General features: G+C 32.3%; 1 protein-coding gene across 1 annotated transcript in view; it reads right to left on the minus strand.

The window, feature by feature from the left end:
* The window catches only part of LOC143249956 (corticotropin-releasing factor-binding protein-like), a 150,629-nt gene that overhangs the window by 45,675 nt on the left and 87,847 nt on the right, over positions 1–17,107 (minus strand). Inside the window, exon 5 of the mRNA XM_076500591.1 lies at positions 11,238–11,425. Within this exon, the coding sequence (XP_076356706.1) occupies positions 11,238–11,425 (188 nt within the window). The remainder of the gene's footprint in view (positions 1–11,237; positions 11,426–17,107) is intronic.

Raw genomic sequence — 17,107 nt, forward strand, 5'->3', positions numbered from 1 at the left:
ACAATTTACTCACTTACAAAACCAGTCTGTTAATGAATCCGCAAGCGATTGCGGCCCTGTGTTCCTTAATGGAATCGAGAAGTATAATAAGAAATAAAAATAGAAAATTTTTACTCAATGTAATATTTAAGATATAAAAACCAGACAAATGTTAGTGTATGTAAGAATTTAAAAACAGAAATATGTTAATGGTTGCTATATGCAAAATAATAGAATAGAGAAAACACCACAGGTTGTAATACGTGAGATATGAAAGAAAAAAAGAGTTACTGGTTATTATACCTAACAAATAAAAATGTTATTGGATATCATATGTAAGAAATGAAAACCAGAAAAATGTTATTGGATATCATATGTAAGAAAGGAAAACCAGAAAAATGTTATTGGTTGTTATATGTAATAAAGTCATCACTGCAAAAGAAAAACATAAAATAATGTTACTGGATTTGTATGTAAAAAATAAAAAACAAAACTTTTATAGAAGTCTATATCCATAAGAAATACAAAATAAAATATGTTACTGGTTGTTATGTGTAAGAAATAAAGAATGTAAAATGTTACTAGGTGTTATATGTAAGAAATAAAAAAGGAAAAAGTCACAGTCTGATATATGTTAAAATTTTAAAAAAATGTTACTGGTTGATATATGAGAAACATCAACAAAAAATGATCATCACTTTATTGCGATATCTGTGAAAAGATAAATGCACTATTGGTGGTTACATTTAAGAAATCAAAACCAAAAAATGGCACTCGTGGTTATGTGTAAGAAAAAATACAGAAAAACGTTAGTGGTTCTTATATATAACAAATAAAAATGTAAGAATAGTATGGGTTATAATATATAAGATTGGAAAAAAAGAAGAAATATCACTGGATGTCATAAGGAAGAAATGTTTAGTGTTAGTTATACACAAGAAGTGAAAAATAAAAAATGATACTAGTTGTTATAAAAACTAGATAATCATAATACTAGTTATATGTTAGAAAAAAAATGTTACTGGCTTATATATGTACGATAACAAAAATAGAAAAATGTTATAAGTTCTTATAGGTAAGAAATCAAAACCAGAAAAATGTTTCTTGTTCTCGTACGTAAAAGAAACAATAAGGAGAAAATGGTATTTGTTATTATATGTGAGAAATGGAAAACAGGAAAATATTACTGGTTATGGAAGAAATAAATAATAGCTAATTTTAGTGCTTTTTATGTGTAAGAAGTCAAAACTGGAAAAAAAATTCTTGTTGATTATACATATAAGATTTAAAAAAGATAAAAATTGTTATGTGTAACAACTAGAAATGAGAAAATATTGTTGTTATATGTGACAAATAGAAATGAGAAAATATTGTTGTTTTTTGTAACAAATAGAAATAAGAAAATATTGTTGTTATATGTAACAAATAGAAATGAGAAAATATTGTTGTTATATGTAACAAATAGAAATGAGAAAATATGTGCAAAATAACTTAATTAGAACTATGTCTTTCTGTCTCTTTTAGATAAATGCTGAAACCAAAATATGCCTCCTTGAGAATGCCTGGAAGCCAGGGAATGATTATGTTTTACCCCAGTGTGGTCCAAGAAAGCTGCATTTTCAGCATCATTGGCTTTCACAGTGGAGATGGCTACTCTATAGTAAACATGCAAAGGGTGCTTTCTGCTAGTACTGCTGTCTTTTGCTCCTGACGGTGCTGGTGTTGGAATATCTAGTGAAATTTCCATACACAAATTGGAATAAGGCTGTTGAAGAATTCAACGCACGTGAATTGAAACAGTACCAGGAAGACAGCAAAGAAAAAGCTAACAATTTTCAACCGGTCGTAAACACAAGTTCATCTGTGCATTTGCAGCTTGATGCAACTTACAAGCAAGAAATTGAACAGAACCGGCAATACTTACTGCCTTTTATTGATACTGAATTGCTGTGTGGGAGACAGGGTTTAGCTTTAAGGGGAAAATATGATTCTGGTCCAATGTTTGTTGGTGAAACTGATGAGGAGCCCATCAATAATGATGAAAATTTTCGGGCAATTTTGCGCCACAGGGCAAAGGGTGATGTCAAGCTTTTAGCAAGCCATAAGAGTGCAAAGAGAAATGCTACGTATCTGAGTCCTTGAATTCAAAATGAAATCATCAATGTATGTAATACTCATGTTCTTGATGCTTTGGCCAACAGAGTTAATGCTACAAAATGTTCCTCAATATTAGCTGATAAAACAACAGATATTTTAAGCACTGAACAGTTTTCGCTGTGTGTTAGATATTTGCATGCCAATGACAACTCTGTTGCAATGAGAGAAGATTTTTTGCAATTTATACCTGTTTATGACGAAACAGACAAAAAATTGGCTGATGTTATCATAACCAATATAACAAAACCTGGTATTGACATAGCTTACCTGCGAGGACAAGGGTACAATGTTGCTGCCTCTATGAGAGGGAAATTCGGTGGTGTCCAGAGACACATAACTGATAAATTCCCACTTGCACCCAATGTACACTGCAGTGCCCATTCCCTAAACTTGGCAATTTCTGATGCTTGTAAAGAAGTTCCTGTGCAACATTGCATGGGAGTAATTTCTAGCATTGAAAACCTTTTCAATACATCCAAATGAAAGCACGTTTTGGCTCTTTCGGTGGAGAATAAAGCACCTGAATCGAAAAAAAAAGTTTGAAAGGTCTCTGCCCCACCCGGTGGGTTGAGAGACATGACTCAGTCATTGTCTTTCTAGAATTAATCCTTGGAGTTGCAGATGCCCTTGAGACCATATCAGGTTGGCAAGACAGAGATTCTGCCACGCAAGTCAATCAATTGTTGTGTTCTATAACACAGCCAGAATTCATCACCACTCTACTTACCATTGTTAAATTGTTTTCCTTTAGTTTACCTCTGTCCAACTTACTGCAGCAACAGAACATTGATTTAGGTGCTGCGATGCATCACGCAGAAATAGTAGAAGATTTAATCTGTTCACTCAGTTTGTTTGGGAATTTCGCACAAAGCTACTCGAGGGCTATCTGTGCTAGCCGTCCCTAATTTAGCAGTGTAAGACTAGAGGGAAGGCAGCTAGTCATCACCACCCACCGCCAACTCTTGGGCTACTCTTTTACCAACGAATAGTGGGATTGACCGTCACATTATACACCCCCACAGCTAGGAGGGCGAGCATGTTTAGCGCGATGCGGGCGCGAACCCGCGACCCTCGGATTACGAGTCGCACGCCTTACGCGCTTGGCCATGCCAGGCCTGTTCACTCAGAAATAATACTGTGAATGAATTTAACAACATTTTCTGTGAGGCTCAAACTTTGTGTAGTGAGTTTCAAATTGACATCATAATGTCAAGGCAGGATAAAATACAGATGTACCGTGCTAACCCACAAACCACTAGCCCGGAGGAGTACTTTCGTATTGTTGTATTTATACCATTTGTTGATCACTTTCTTTCACAAATATGTGACCGTCTGTCCAGTCACAAAATTCTCCTTTCAAACGTCATGTGTCTACTACCATCAGCATCTACCACAGAACGGTCAGAACCTACAGCACAACAATGTGACCAAACTAAAGAGTTGGTCAATATACACAAGGCTGACATTTACAGCACTTCACTAGCTGTAGTTGGTGAACTTAGGGTTTGGTACAAATCACTTGCAAACAACAGACCAAAGAATGTCATAGATGCATATGCAGTGTGCAATACAGAAATGTTCCCAGTCATTTCTAGACTGTTGAAAGTATTTGCCACGCTGCCTGTGACAACGTGCTCAGTGGAACGTTCGTTTTCAACTCTCAGAAGACTCAAAACGTATTTGAGAAATACCACCACTAAACATCGATTGAATGGCCTGGCCTCATTATATATTCACCGTGATATTAAAGTTGAACCAAACTGTGTTGTAGATGTCCTGGCAAGAACGAACAGGCGTTTGAGCCTTTCATAGATATTGAATAATATTTCTCTAGTTCTGACAAAACTTGCTGTCTTCAAAGAGTGTTCAATTGACCATTTGTTGTGTGTGAAATTATCTGCCATGCAATCACGGATCTTTATGAAACTTCACAGGTGGCAACTGAACTTGTCTAAAATGTTTGGATCCATGGGAGGGTTAACCTCCAACCCCCCTTGGCTACCCCCTGGTTGTCATATATAACAAATGAAAATATAAAAAAATGTTACTGATTATTATAGGTGAAGTGTATAAACAAACACAATTATTGGTTGTTACATATAAGAAACACAAAGTAAAATGTTATTTATTTTTATATGTAAAAAGTCCATAAAGGAAATCACCAGGGATTATTATGTATAAAAAAACTTAAAGTATTGTCACTGTTTTTTTTAGAAATGGAAAACACAAAACGATCACTGGATGTTATGTGTAAGAAAGAAAAAAAAACACACAAAAATGTTATTGGTTGTTTATTGTAAGAAAGAAAAAACACAAAAATGTTATTGGTTGTTTATTGTAAGAAAGAAAAAACACAAAAATGTTATTGGTTGTTTATCGTAATAAAGAAAAAACACAATGTTATAGGTTGTTTATATGAAAGAAATAAAAACGTTAATGTTACTTGTTTTTTGAATTTCGCACAAAGCTAAACGAGGGCTATCTGTGTTAGCCATCCCTAATTTAGCAGTGTAAGACTAGAGGGACGGCAGCTAGTCATCACCACCCACCGCCAACTCTTGAGCTACTCCTTTACCAACGAATAGTGGGATTGACCGTTACAATTTAACGCCTCCACGGCTGAAAGGGCGAGCATGTTTGGCGCGACGGGGATGCGAACGCAAGACCCTAAGATTACGAGTCACACACCTTAACACGATGGCCATGCCGGGCCTAGACACCTGTGAAGCCGACACCGTCATCTCTACGTTATGATTTGCTTATTTTTAAAACTGATTTAAATAAGTCATCTGGTTTACGTGACGTCGATATCTGTGTTTCTTCCACTCGTTGAATGTAACTAATTTTTTATTGTCTTGAAGAATAGTGATCTGGTTTGAAAACCGTTTCCAGTAATTAAACATAAAGAATAAAAACAAACTTAATGCTAATCCTTATAAACAGTTGTACATTTTGTATATGTGGTTATTTGTTTTATAACCAAGCTAGCTCTTGTATTTAATGTGGAAGAACGAAGAAGTCCAGCGAGAGGCATTTTCCTTAACTAAGTCCAATGAAGTCTAAGATAACAGCGACTTTGAATATTAACCATAACACTTATAATCAAATACAAAACACGAAACCTACAACCGCAACACAACAACCAAATGTGATTACGTTAAATATGTGAACAAAAAATATATATATATCTACTAGGATTATGACCATTTGGTAAGTGAGGATTAACAGGGATACATACCGTGTGACAAGTTACAGTAATATTTGATGATAATGTTTACTGTTGTTATTTGGTAAGTGAGGGTTAACTGGGATAAGCACTGTGTGACAAGTTACAGTAATATTTGATGATAATGTTTACTGTTGTTATTTGGTAAGTGAGGGTTAACAGGGATACATACTGTGTGACAAGTTACAGTAATATTTGATGATAATGTTTACTATGTTGTTATTTGGTAAGTGAGGGTTAACAGGGATACATACTGTGTGACAAGTTACAGTAATAATTGATGAGAATGTTTACTATGTTGTTATTTGGTAAGTGAGGGTTAACTGGGATAAGCACTGTGTGACAAGTTACAGTAATATTTGATGATAATGTTTACTATTGTTATTTGGTAAGTGAGGGTTAACTGGGATAAGCACTGTGTGACAAGTTACAGTAATATTTGATGAGAATGTTTACTATGTTGTTATTTGGTAAGTGAGGGTTAACTGGGATAAGCACTGTGTGACAAGTTACAGTAATATTTGATGATAATGTTTACTATTTGGTAAGTGTTATTTGGTAAGTGAGGGTTAACTGGGATACATACTGTGTGACAAGTTACAGTAATATTTGATGAGAATGTTTACTATGTTGTTATTTGGTAAGTGAGGGTTAACTGGGATACATACTGTGTGACAAGTTACAGTAATATGAGAATGTTTACTATGTTGTTATTTGGTAAGTGAGGGTTAACTGGGATAAGCACTGTGTGACAAGTTACAGTAATATTTGATGATAATGTTTACTGTTGTTATTTGGTAAGTGAGGGTTAACAGGGATACATACTGTGTGACAAGTTACAGTAATATTTGATGATAATGTTTACTATGTTGTTATTTGGTAAGTGAGGGTTAACAGGGATACATACTGTGTGACAAGTTACAGTAATATTTGATGAGAATGTTTACTATGTTGTTATTTGGTAAGTGAGGGTTAACTGGGATAAGCACTGTGTGACAAGTTACAGTAATATTTGATGATAATGTTTACTATTGTTATTTGGTAAGTGAGGGTTAACTGGGATAAGCACTGTGTGACAAGTTACAGTAATATTTGATGATAATGTTTATTGTTGATATAAGGTAAGTGAGGGTTAACAGGGATACATACTGTGTGACAAGTTACAGTAATATTTGATGAGAATGTTTAGTATGTTGTTATTTGGTAAGTGAGGGTTAACAGGGATACATACCATGTGACAAGTTACAGTAATATTTGATGATAATGTTTATTGTTGATATAAGGTAAGTGAGGGTTAACAGGGATACATACTGTGTGACAAGTTACAGTAATATTTGATGAGAATGTTTACTATGTTGTTATTTGGTAAGTGAGGGTTAACAGGGATACATACCGTGTGACAAGTTACAGTAATATTTGATGATAATGTTTATTGTTGATATAAGGTAAGTGAGGGTTAACAGGGATACATACTGTGTGACAAGTTACAGTAATATTTGATGAGAATGTTTACTATGTTGTTATTTGGTAAGTGAGGGTTAACTGGGATAAGCACTGTGTAATAAGTTACATTAATATTTGATGATAATGTTTACTGTTGTTATTTTGTAAGTGAGGGTTAACAGGGATACATACTGTGTGACAAGTTACAGTAACATTTGATGATAATGTTTACTTTTGTTATTTGGTAAGTGAGGGTTAACAGGGATACACCCTGTGTGACAAGTTACAGTAATATTTGATGAGAATGTTCATTGCGTTTTATTTAATATACGTCTCATCTTTGTGAACCTTAAAATGACCGAAGAAGGTCGAAACGTTTTTCGCTCCTCTGCATAAAATATTTTGTCAACCCAAACGAGCCGTTTTTACATATATTAGGTTCAGGAATAATTCGTGAGCGTTTTTATATAATTTCATTCAAGCATTACCTGCAGGACTATACAATACTTCAATGCATGAACACATTACACCCAAAACATTTATTATGATACTTTATTTCATGTAATACCTAGGTATATAGTATGCATTGTTTTAAACGAAATTGCAAGAAATTAAATGCAAAAAGCAGATGGTGTCGAAAATGCTCGATTTTGTCCACTTGACATTCCATTTAATGAGATGAAATTGAAAGCAAAAATTAAAGACATATGAAAATCAAACACACAATCTATTACAGCAAAAAATTATCTACCAAACGACATGAAATATTTTGCGAAAGCGTTTCATTGATGAATATATTTTTTTATCTTGAAAAAAAGCTCACGAATTATTCCTCAACCCAATAAATTTTTTCCCAACAAGTGGGTTTTCTCGTCATCACTGATTACGTCTCATCATTGCTATTCGGATCAGTGAATAATAACACGAATTTGGTAATTAGTTGAGTATTTTAATGTTATTTGAAATTACTGACGTATTTTCTTATATTAATATCAGGTATTTATGTGCATACTCCCTCTGTGAAGAGGTATTAATAAATAAAAAAGTCTGTGTTCTGACAATGCTAGAATCCGGGTCGTGATACCTGAGGTGGGCAGAGCACAAATAGACCCTTGTGCTCAATAAGAAACAAACAACAACATATCCACGTGTAATCTATTTAGGGTATTATGAATATATCAAAATGGTCAAATGAGAGCATGTGCTATATTTTACAGAACAAAGAAAAAAAGAATTCCTAACAAAATTCAATAAAGTCATAAATCGATCTGAGTGTTTAGATATGATAGTGAAATGACGTAAACACTAGTCTGGTCTACATATGTAACTAGTAGTAGTTACCTTAGACGTTAGTCTGGTCTATCTATGTAACTAGTAGTAGTTACCTTAGACACTAGTCTGGTCTACCTATGTAACTAGTAGCAGTTACCTTAGACACTAGTCTTGTCTACCTATATAACTAGTAGCACTTACCTTAGACACTAGTCTGGTCTACCTATACAACTAGTAGCAGTTACCTTAGACACTAGTCTGGACTACCTATGTAACTAGCAGTAGTTACCTCAGTGACTAGACTGATCTATCTATGTAACTAGTAGTAGTTACCTTAGACAGTAGTCTCGTCTACCTATATAACTAGTAGCAGTTACCTTAGACACAAGTCTTGTCTACCTGTATAACTAGGAGTAGTTACCTTAGACACTAGTCAGGTCTACCTATATAACTAGTAGCAGTTACCTAAGACACTAGTCTGGTCTACCGATAAAACAAGTAGTACTTACCTTAGACACTAGTCTGGTCTACCTATGAAACAAGTAGTAGTTACGTTAGACACTAGTCTGGTCTACCTATATAACTAGTACTAGTTATTTTAGACACTAATCTGGTCTACCTATATAACTAGTAGTAGTTACCTTAGACACTGATATGGTCAAACTATATAACTAGTAGTAGTTACCTGAGACACTAGTCTGGTCTACCTATATAACTAGTACTAGTTATTTTAGACACTAATCTGGTCTACCTATATAACTAGTAGTAGTTACCTTAGACACTGATATGGTCAAACTATATAACTAGTAGTAGTTACCTTAGACACTAGTCTAGTCTACCTATATAGCTAGTACCAGTTACCTTAGACACTAGTCTGGTCTACCTATACAACTAGTAGTAGTTACCATAGACACTAGTTTGGTCTACCTATCTAACTACTAGTAGGTACCTTAGACACTAGTCTGGTCTACCTATGTAACTAGTAGCAGTTACCTTAGACACTAGTCTGGTCTATCTATATAACTAGTAGTAGTTACCTTAGACACTAGTCTGGTCTACCTATATAACTAGTAGTAGTTACCTTACACACTAGTCTGGTCTACCTATATAACTAGTAGTAGTTACCTTAGACACTAGTCTGGTCTACCTATATAGCTAGTTGCAGTTACCTTAAACACTAGTCTGGTCTACCTATGTAACTAGTAGCAGTTACCTTAGACACTAGTCTGGTCTACCTATATAAGTAGTAGCAGTTACCTTAGATACTAGTCTGGTCTACCTATGTAACTAGTAGCAGTTACCTTAGACACTAGTCTGGTCTACCTATATAAGTAGTAGTAGTTACCTTAGACACTAGTCTGGTCTACCAAAACAACTAGTAGTAGTTACCTTAGATACTAGTCTGGTCTACCTATATAACTAGTACTAGTTATTTTAGACACTAATCTGGTCTACCTATATAACTAGTAGTAGTTACCTTAGACACTGATATGGTCAAACTATATAACTAGTAGTAGTTACCTTAGATACTAGTCTGGTCCACCTATATAACTAGAAGTAGTTACCTTACATACTAGTCTGGTCTACCTATAAAACTAGTAGTAGTTACCTTAGACACTGATATGGTCAAACTATATAACTAGTAGTAGTTACCTTAGATACTAGTCTGGTCCACCTATATAACTAGAAGTAGTTACCTTAGACACTAGTCTGGTCTACCTATATAACTAGTAGTAGTTACCTTAGACACTAGTCTGGTCTACCTATATAGCTAGTTGCAGTTACCTTAAACACTAGTCTGGTCTACCTATGTAACTAGTAGCAGTTACCTTAGACACTAGTCTGGTCTACCTATATAAGTAGTAGCAGTTACCTTAGACACTAGTCTGGTCTACCTATGTAACTAGTAGCAGTTACCTTAGACACTAGTCTGGTCTACCTATGTAACTAGTAGCAGTTACCTTAGACACTAGTCTGGTCTACCTATATAAGTAGTAGTAGTTACCTTAGACACTAGTCTGGTCTACCAAAACAACTAATAGTAGTTACCTTAGATACTAGTCTGGTCTACCTATATAACTAGTAGTAGTTACCTTAGACACTAGTCTGGTCTACCTATATAACTAGTACTAGTTATTTTAGACACTAATCTGGTCTACCTATATAACTAGTAGTAGTTACCTTAGACACTGATATGGTCAAACTATATAACTAGTAGTAGTTACCTTAGATACTAGTCTGGTCCACCTATATAACTAGAAGTAGTTACCTTACATACTAGTCTGGTCTACCTATAAAACTAGTAGTAGTTACCTTAGACACTAGTCTGGTCTACCTATATAACTAGTAGCAGTTACCTTAGACAGTAGTCTGGTCTACCAAAACAACCAGTAGCAGTTACCTTAGACACTAGTTTGGTCTACCTATATAAGAAGTAGCAGTTACCTTAGTCACTTGTCTGGTCTACTTATATAACTAGTAGTAGTTACCTTAGAAACTAGTCTGTCTACCTATGTAACTAGTAGCAGTTACGTTAGACACTAGTCTGGTCTACCTATATAAGTAGTAGTAGTTACCTTAGACACTAGTCTGGTCTACCAAAACAACTAGTAGTAGTTACCTTAGAAACTAGTCTGGTCTACCTATGTAACTAGTAGCAGTTACGTTAGACACTAGTCTGGTCTACCTATATAAGTAGTAGTAGTTACCTTAGACACTAGTCTGGTTTACCTATATAACTAGTAGTAGTTACCTTAGACACTATTATGGTGTACCTATGTAACTAGTAGCAGTTATTTTAGACACTAGTCTGGTCTACCTATATAACTAGTAGCAGTTACTTTAGACACTAGTTTGGTCTACCTATATAAGAAGTAGCAGTTACCTTAGTCACTTGTCTGGTCTACTTATATAACTAGTAGTAGTTACCTTAGACACTAGTTTGGTCTATCTATGTAACTAGTAGTAGTAGTAATTATTGCCTTAAACACTTGTTATATTGGTAGACTGGACTTGTGTCCAAGATTTTTATTGTTACTACTACACTAGTTACATTAGACACTGGTCTGGCCTGCATATGTAACTAGTGTAGTAGTAATAGTTACCTTAAAGATTAATCCGGTCTTTCTGTGTAACTAGTGTAGTACTAATAGTTAGTTACCTTTGATACTAGTCCGGTCTCCACGTCCAACTGACGTATGTTGATTCCATACGCTTGTGTGCCGATGCTCGCCGCCACTACGCGGAATCTCTCTGATTTCATGACGAAAGCGATGGTACAGTTAATATTTCTGCCGTAGTTTCTCATGGTGTAAACACCGTCTGGCCACTGCATCACTGCGTTGCATGCTGTTCATAAATTAGACATGAAAAAGAACTTTTTAATAAATAAAACTGAGTATATGTGTATATATGTTAATAAAACTTTCTGTATACGGATATATGTTAATAAAACTTACTATATACGTATATATATTAATAAAACCTACTATATACGTATATATGTTAATAAAACTTTCTGTATACGTATATATGTTAATAAAACTGAGTATATACGTATACATGTTAATAAAACGGAGTATATATGTATATATATTTATAAAACTTTCTGTATACGTATATATGTTAATAAAACTGAGTATATACGTACATATGTTAATAAAACTGAGTATATATGTATATATGTCTATAAAACTGAGTATATACGTGTATATGTGTATAAAACTGAGTATATACGTGTATATGTTAATAAAACTGAGTATATATGTATATATTTTAATATATGTAAGTGTATACGTATATATGTTAATAAAACTGGGCATATACGTATATATGTTAATAAAACTGGGTATATACGTATATATGTTAATAAAACTGGGCATATACGTATATATGTTACTTTTTTCTTTAACTGATTGTAGAAAACACGAGATAGTAGAATTTGTAAGAAAACACTGCTACTACTCCAAATTTTCTATAAGAAGTTCCGGAAAATGCTGGAAATAGAACCGAAACGTCAGGTACGCGTATCATATTCTGAGTAACATTTCTCAATAGAAGTGTACATTTTATATCTGTTGTGAATATTTACTATAAATTTATGATAAAGAATCCTGACTTGATCAACTATTATTGGTAACACGGCTGGTTTACAGGAATTTGCTCTTTACAAAGTGCTTATATAATAAATATCTGGAAAAATTTACAGTGAAGATGTAAATTATGCGATTAAAGTTTTTTTGGAAAGAAAATATTAACTCCACTAAATCGTGTTCGAACAGGTGACTTAAAACTGTATTGAAGAACTGTTTTCTAGTACCAAGAACGTGTACCCTTAATATTGGTCACTTAAGTAAGAATTAATAACGTACTTTAATTATTTTGTAAAGTACGATTTAATATTGTTTTGTTAAAATTGTTTGTACATTAAATGCATCTCAAACACTGTATCGTTAAGTGTGTTTGTTTATTCAATGCATCTTAAACGCTGTATTGTTAAGTATGTGTGTTTATTCAATGCATCTTTAACACTGTATTGTTGAGTGTGTTTGTTTATTCAATGCATTTTCAACACTGTATTGTTAAGTGTGTTTGTTTATTCAATGCATTTTAAACACTGTATTGTTAAGTGTGTTTGTTTATTCAATGCATTTAAACACTGTATTGTTAAGTGTGTTTGTTTATTCAATGCATTTTAAACACTGTATTGTTAAGTGTGTTTGTTTATTCATTGCATCTTCAACACTGTATTGTTAAGTGTGTTTGTTTATTCAATGCATCTTCAACACTGTAATGTTAAGTGTGTTTGATTATTCAATGTATTTTCAACACTGTATTGTTAAGTGTGTTTGATTATTCAATGCATCTTCAACACTGTATTGTTAAGTGTGTTTGTTTATTCAATGTATTTTCAACACTGTATTGTTAAGTGTGTTTGTTTATTCAATGCATTTTAAACACTGTATTGTTAAGTGTGTTTGTTTATTCAATACATCTTCAACACTGTATTGTTAAGTGTGTTTGATTATTCAATGCATCTTCAACACTGTATTGTTAAGTGTGTTTGTTTATTCAATGTATTTTGAACACTGTATTGTTAAGTGTGTTTGTTTATTCAATGCATTTTAAACACTGTATTGTTAAGTGTGTTTGTTTATTCAATGCATCTAAACACTGTATTGTTAAGTGTGTTTGTTTATTCAATACATCTTCAACACTGTATTGTTAAGTGTGTTTATTTTTGACCATTTTGTTAAGTATGATTTAATGACGTATTATTGTACAATATGCAATACTTATCCTAATTAAGTAAGAATTAATAACGTAGTTTAATTATTTTGTAAAGTACGATTTAAAATTGTTTTGTTAAGTGTGTTTGTTTGTTCAATGCATCTTAAACACTGTATTGTTAAGTGTGTTTGTTTGTTCAATGCATCTTAAACACTGTATTGTTAAGTGTGTTTGTTTATTCAATGCATCTTCAACACTGTAATGTTAAGTGTGTTTGATTATTCAATGCATCTTCAACACTGTATTGTTAAGTGTGTTTGTTTATTCAATGTATTTTGAACACTGTATTGTTAAGTGTGTTTGTTTATTCAATGCATTTTAAACACTGTATTGTTAAGTGTGTTTGTTTATTCAATGCCTCTAAACACTGTATTGTTAAGTGTGTTTGTTTATTCAATACATCTTCAACACTGTATTGTTAAGTGTGTTTATTTTTGACCATTTTGTTAAATATGATTTAATGACGTATTATTGTACAATATGCAATACTTATCCTAATTAAGTAAGAATTAATAACGTAGTTTAATTATTTTGTAAAGTACGATTTAAAATTGTTTTGTTAAGTGTGTTTGTTTGTTCAATGCATCTTAAACACTGTATTCTTAAGTGTGTTTGTTTGTTCAATGCATCTTAAACACTGTATTGTTAAGTGTGTTTGTTTGTTCAATGCATCTTAAACACTGTATCGTTAAGTGTGTTTGTTTATTCAATGCATCTTAAACGCTGTATTGTTAAGTGTGTTTGTTTATTCAATGCATCTTCAACACTGTAATGTTAAGTGTGTTTGATTGTTCAATGCATCTTCAACACTGTATTGTTAAGTGTGTTTGTTTATTCAATGTATTTTCAACACTGTATTGTTAAGTGTGTTTGTTTATTCAATGCATTTTAAACACTGTAATGTTAAGTGTGTTTGATTATTCAATGTATTTTCAACACTGTATTGTTAAGTGTGTTTGATTATTCAATGCATCTTCAACACTGTATTGTTAAGTGTGTTTGTTTATTCAATGTATTTTCAACACTGTATTGTTAAGTGTGTTTGTTTATTCAATGCATTTTAAACACTGTATTGTTAAGTGTGTTTCTTTATTCAATGCATTTTAAACGCTGTATTGTTAAGTGTGTTTGTTTATTCAATGCATTTAAACACTGTATTGTTAAGTGTGTTTGTTTATTCAATGCATTTTAAACACTGTATTGTTAAGTGTGTTTGTTTATTCATTGCATCTTCAACACTGTATTGTTAAGTGTGTTTGTTTATTCAATGCATCTTCAACACTGTAATGTTAAGTGTGTTTGATTATTCAATGTATTTTCAACACTGTATTGTTAAGTGTGTTTGATTATTCAATGCTTCTTCAACACTGTATTGTTAAGTGTGTTTGTTTATTCAATGTATTTTCAACACTGTATTGTTAAGTGTGTTTGTTTATTCAATACATCTTCAACACTGTATTGTTAAGTGTGTTTATTTTTGACCATTTTGTTAAGTATGATTTAATGACGTATTATTGTACAATATGCAATACTTATCCTAATTAAGTAAGAATTAATAACGTAGTTTAATTATTTTGTAAAGTACGATTTAAAATTGTTTTGTTAAGTGTGTTTGTTTGTTCAATGCATCTTAAACACTGTATTGTTAAGTGTGTTTGTTTGTTCAATGCATCTTAAACACTGTATTGTTAAGTGTGTTTGTTTATTCAATGCATCTTCAACACTGTAATGTTAAGTGTGTTTGATTATTCAATGCATCTTCAACACTGTATTGTTAAGTGTGTTTGTTTATTCAATGTATTTTGAACACTGTATTGTTAAGTGTGTTTGTTTATTCAATGCATTTTAAACACTGTATTGTTAAGTGTGTTTGTTTATTCAATGCATCTAAACACTGTATTGTTAAGTGTGTTTGTTTATTCAATACATCTTCAACACTGTATTGTTAAGTGTGTTTATTTTTGACCATTTTGTTAAATATGATTTAATGACGTATTATTGTACAATATGCAATACTTATCCTAATTAAGTAAGAATTAATAACGTAGTTTAATTATTTTGTAAAGTACGATTTAAAATTGTTTTGTTAAGTGTGTTTGTTTGTTCAATGCATCTTAAACACTGTATTCTTAAGTGTGTTTGTTTGTTCAATGCATCTTAAACACTGTATTGTTAAGTGTGTTTGTTTGTTCAATGCATCTTAAACACTGTATCGTTAAGTGTGTTTGTTTATTCAATGCATCTTAAACGCTGTATTGTTAAGTGTGTTTGTTTATTCAATGCATCTTCAACACTGTAATGTTAAGTGTGTTTGATTGTTCAATGCATCTTCAACACTGTATTGTTAAGTGTGTTTGTTTATTCAATGTATTTTCAACACTGTATTGTTAAGTGTGTTTGTTTATTCAATGCATTTTAAACACTGTATTGTTAAGTGTGTTTCTTTATTCAATGCATTTTAAACGCTGTATTGTTAAGTGTGTTTGTTTGTTCAATGTATCTTAAACACTGTATTGTTAAGTGTGTTTGTTTATTCAATGCATCTTAAACAATGTATTGTTAAGTGTGTTTGTTTATTCAGTACATCTTCAACACTGTATTGTTAAGTGTGTTTGTTTATTCAATGCATCTTCAACACTGTATTGTTAAGTGTGTTTATTTTTGACCATTTTGTTAAGTATGATTTAATGACGTATTATTGTACAATATGCAATACTTATCCTAATACAGTTTAGTATATTTACATTTAGAAAAAAATATTGATATTCATATAGAATGAAGTTGTGATATAAATAATATTATTAATTTTCATTGAACTTATTAAAGTTGAGGTCAACATGTTTTTTGTTAGTCAAGCAAGAAGTTAAGCTAATGAACTTTCAACTTTCTAGCATCTGGTTTCATTTCACTCTGATGATTCTCCATCAGATCTTTAATATTTGGAAGTAGCGTCAATGTGGAAATTGTGTTAACGTAGTAAGTATTTTCATTAGTGATATTAAACTAAAACCTTTTATGGTGAGATAAATCAATGTGTGTAATTTTATAATTGACCCATTACATTGATTATAAACCTTACTTCATCTAAGTAAACTTTTCACTGATGAAATGACTACGTGGAAGCTCTGGCATGTTTCCGAGTACATTACCACGAACGATCTCTCGGTGAAATGCCTGTAGCGGTGTTGTAAGAGATGTTATTCATCGTTTATAGTTAAACTCAGTTGAAATATGTTTTATGATTCCACCTCGGACACCAAAGATGTTTATGATCATAAGTATTGAATTTTATCTTAAACAGCTGTCTACCAACTTCAATAAATGAACATCACCGATTAATTTTAGATAAAGTACAAACGTAAACAACTCCTTACAAAACCCCAGAAACTCCTTACAATATATTTGTATATTGTCGAAAAATAAGTGTAGGGAAACACAAATTCTGCTAATAAACTTACTAACGTAGATTACAAATTATCCTGTAATTCAATTGTTTATATTAAAATTTAAAAAAAGATTAGTCTTGAAATGATATTGGGTTAAACTGCTTCAAAATTTTGCGTGAAATGGAAGAACTTGAGAGAACTTAATATTTGTGTACTTTATTACGTAGCGCGAAAAGACGTTTACTTAACGATGTTATTACACAGTATATTACTCTATTATATTAACGTTTCTGGACCTACTTCATAGTTTAGACTTACTCTGATACCGAATTTAAAATATTTTGTGATTTTTTCG

Source organism: Tachypleus tridentatus, chromosome 4, assembly GCF_004210375.1.
Source record: "Tachypleus tridentatus isolate NWPU-2018 chromosome 4, ASM421037v1, whole genome shotgun sequence".
Classification (NCBI taxonomy): domain Eukaryota; kingdom Metazoa; phylum Arthropoda; class Merostomata; order Xiphosura; family Limulidae; genus Tachypleus; species Tachypleus tridentatus.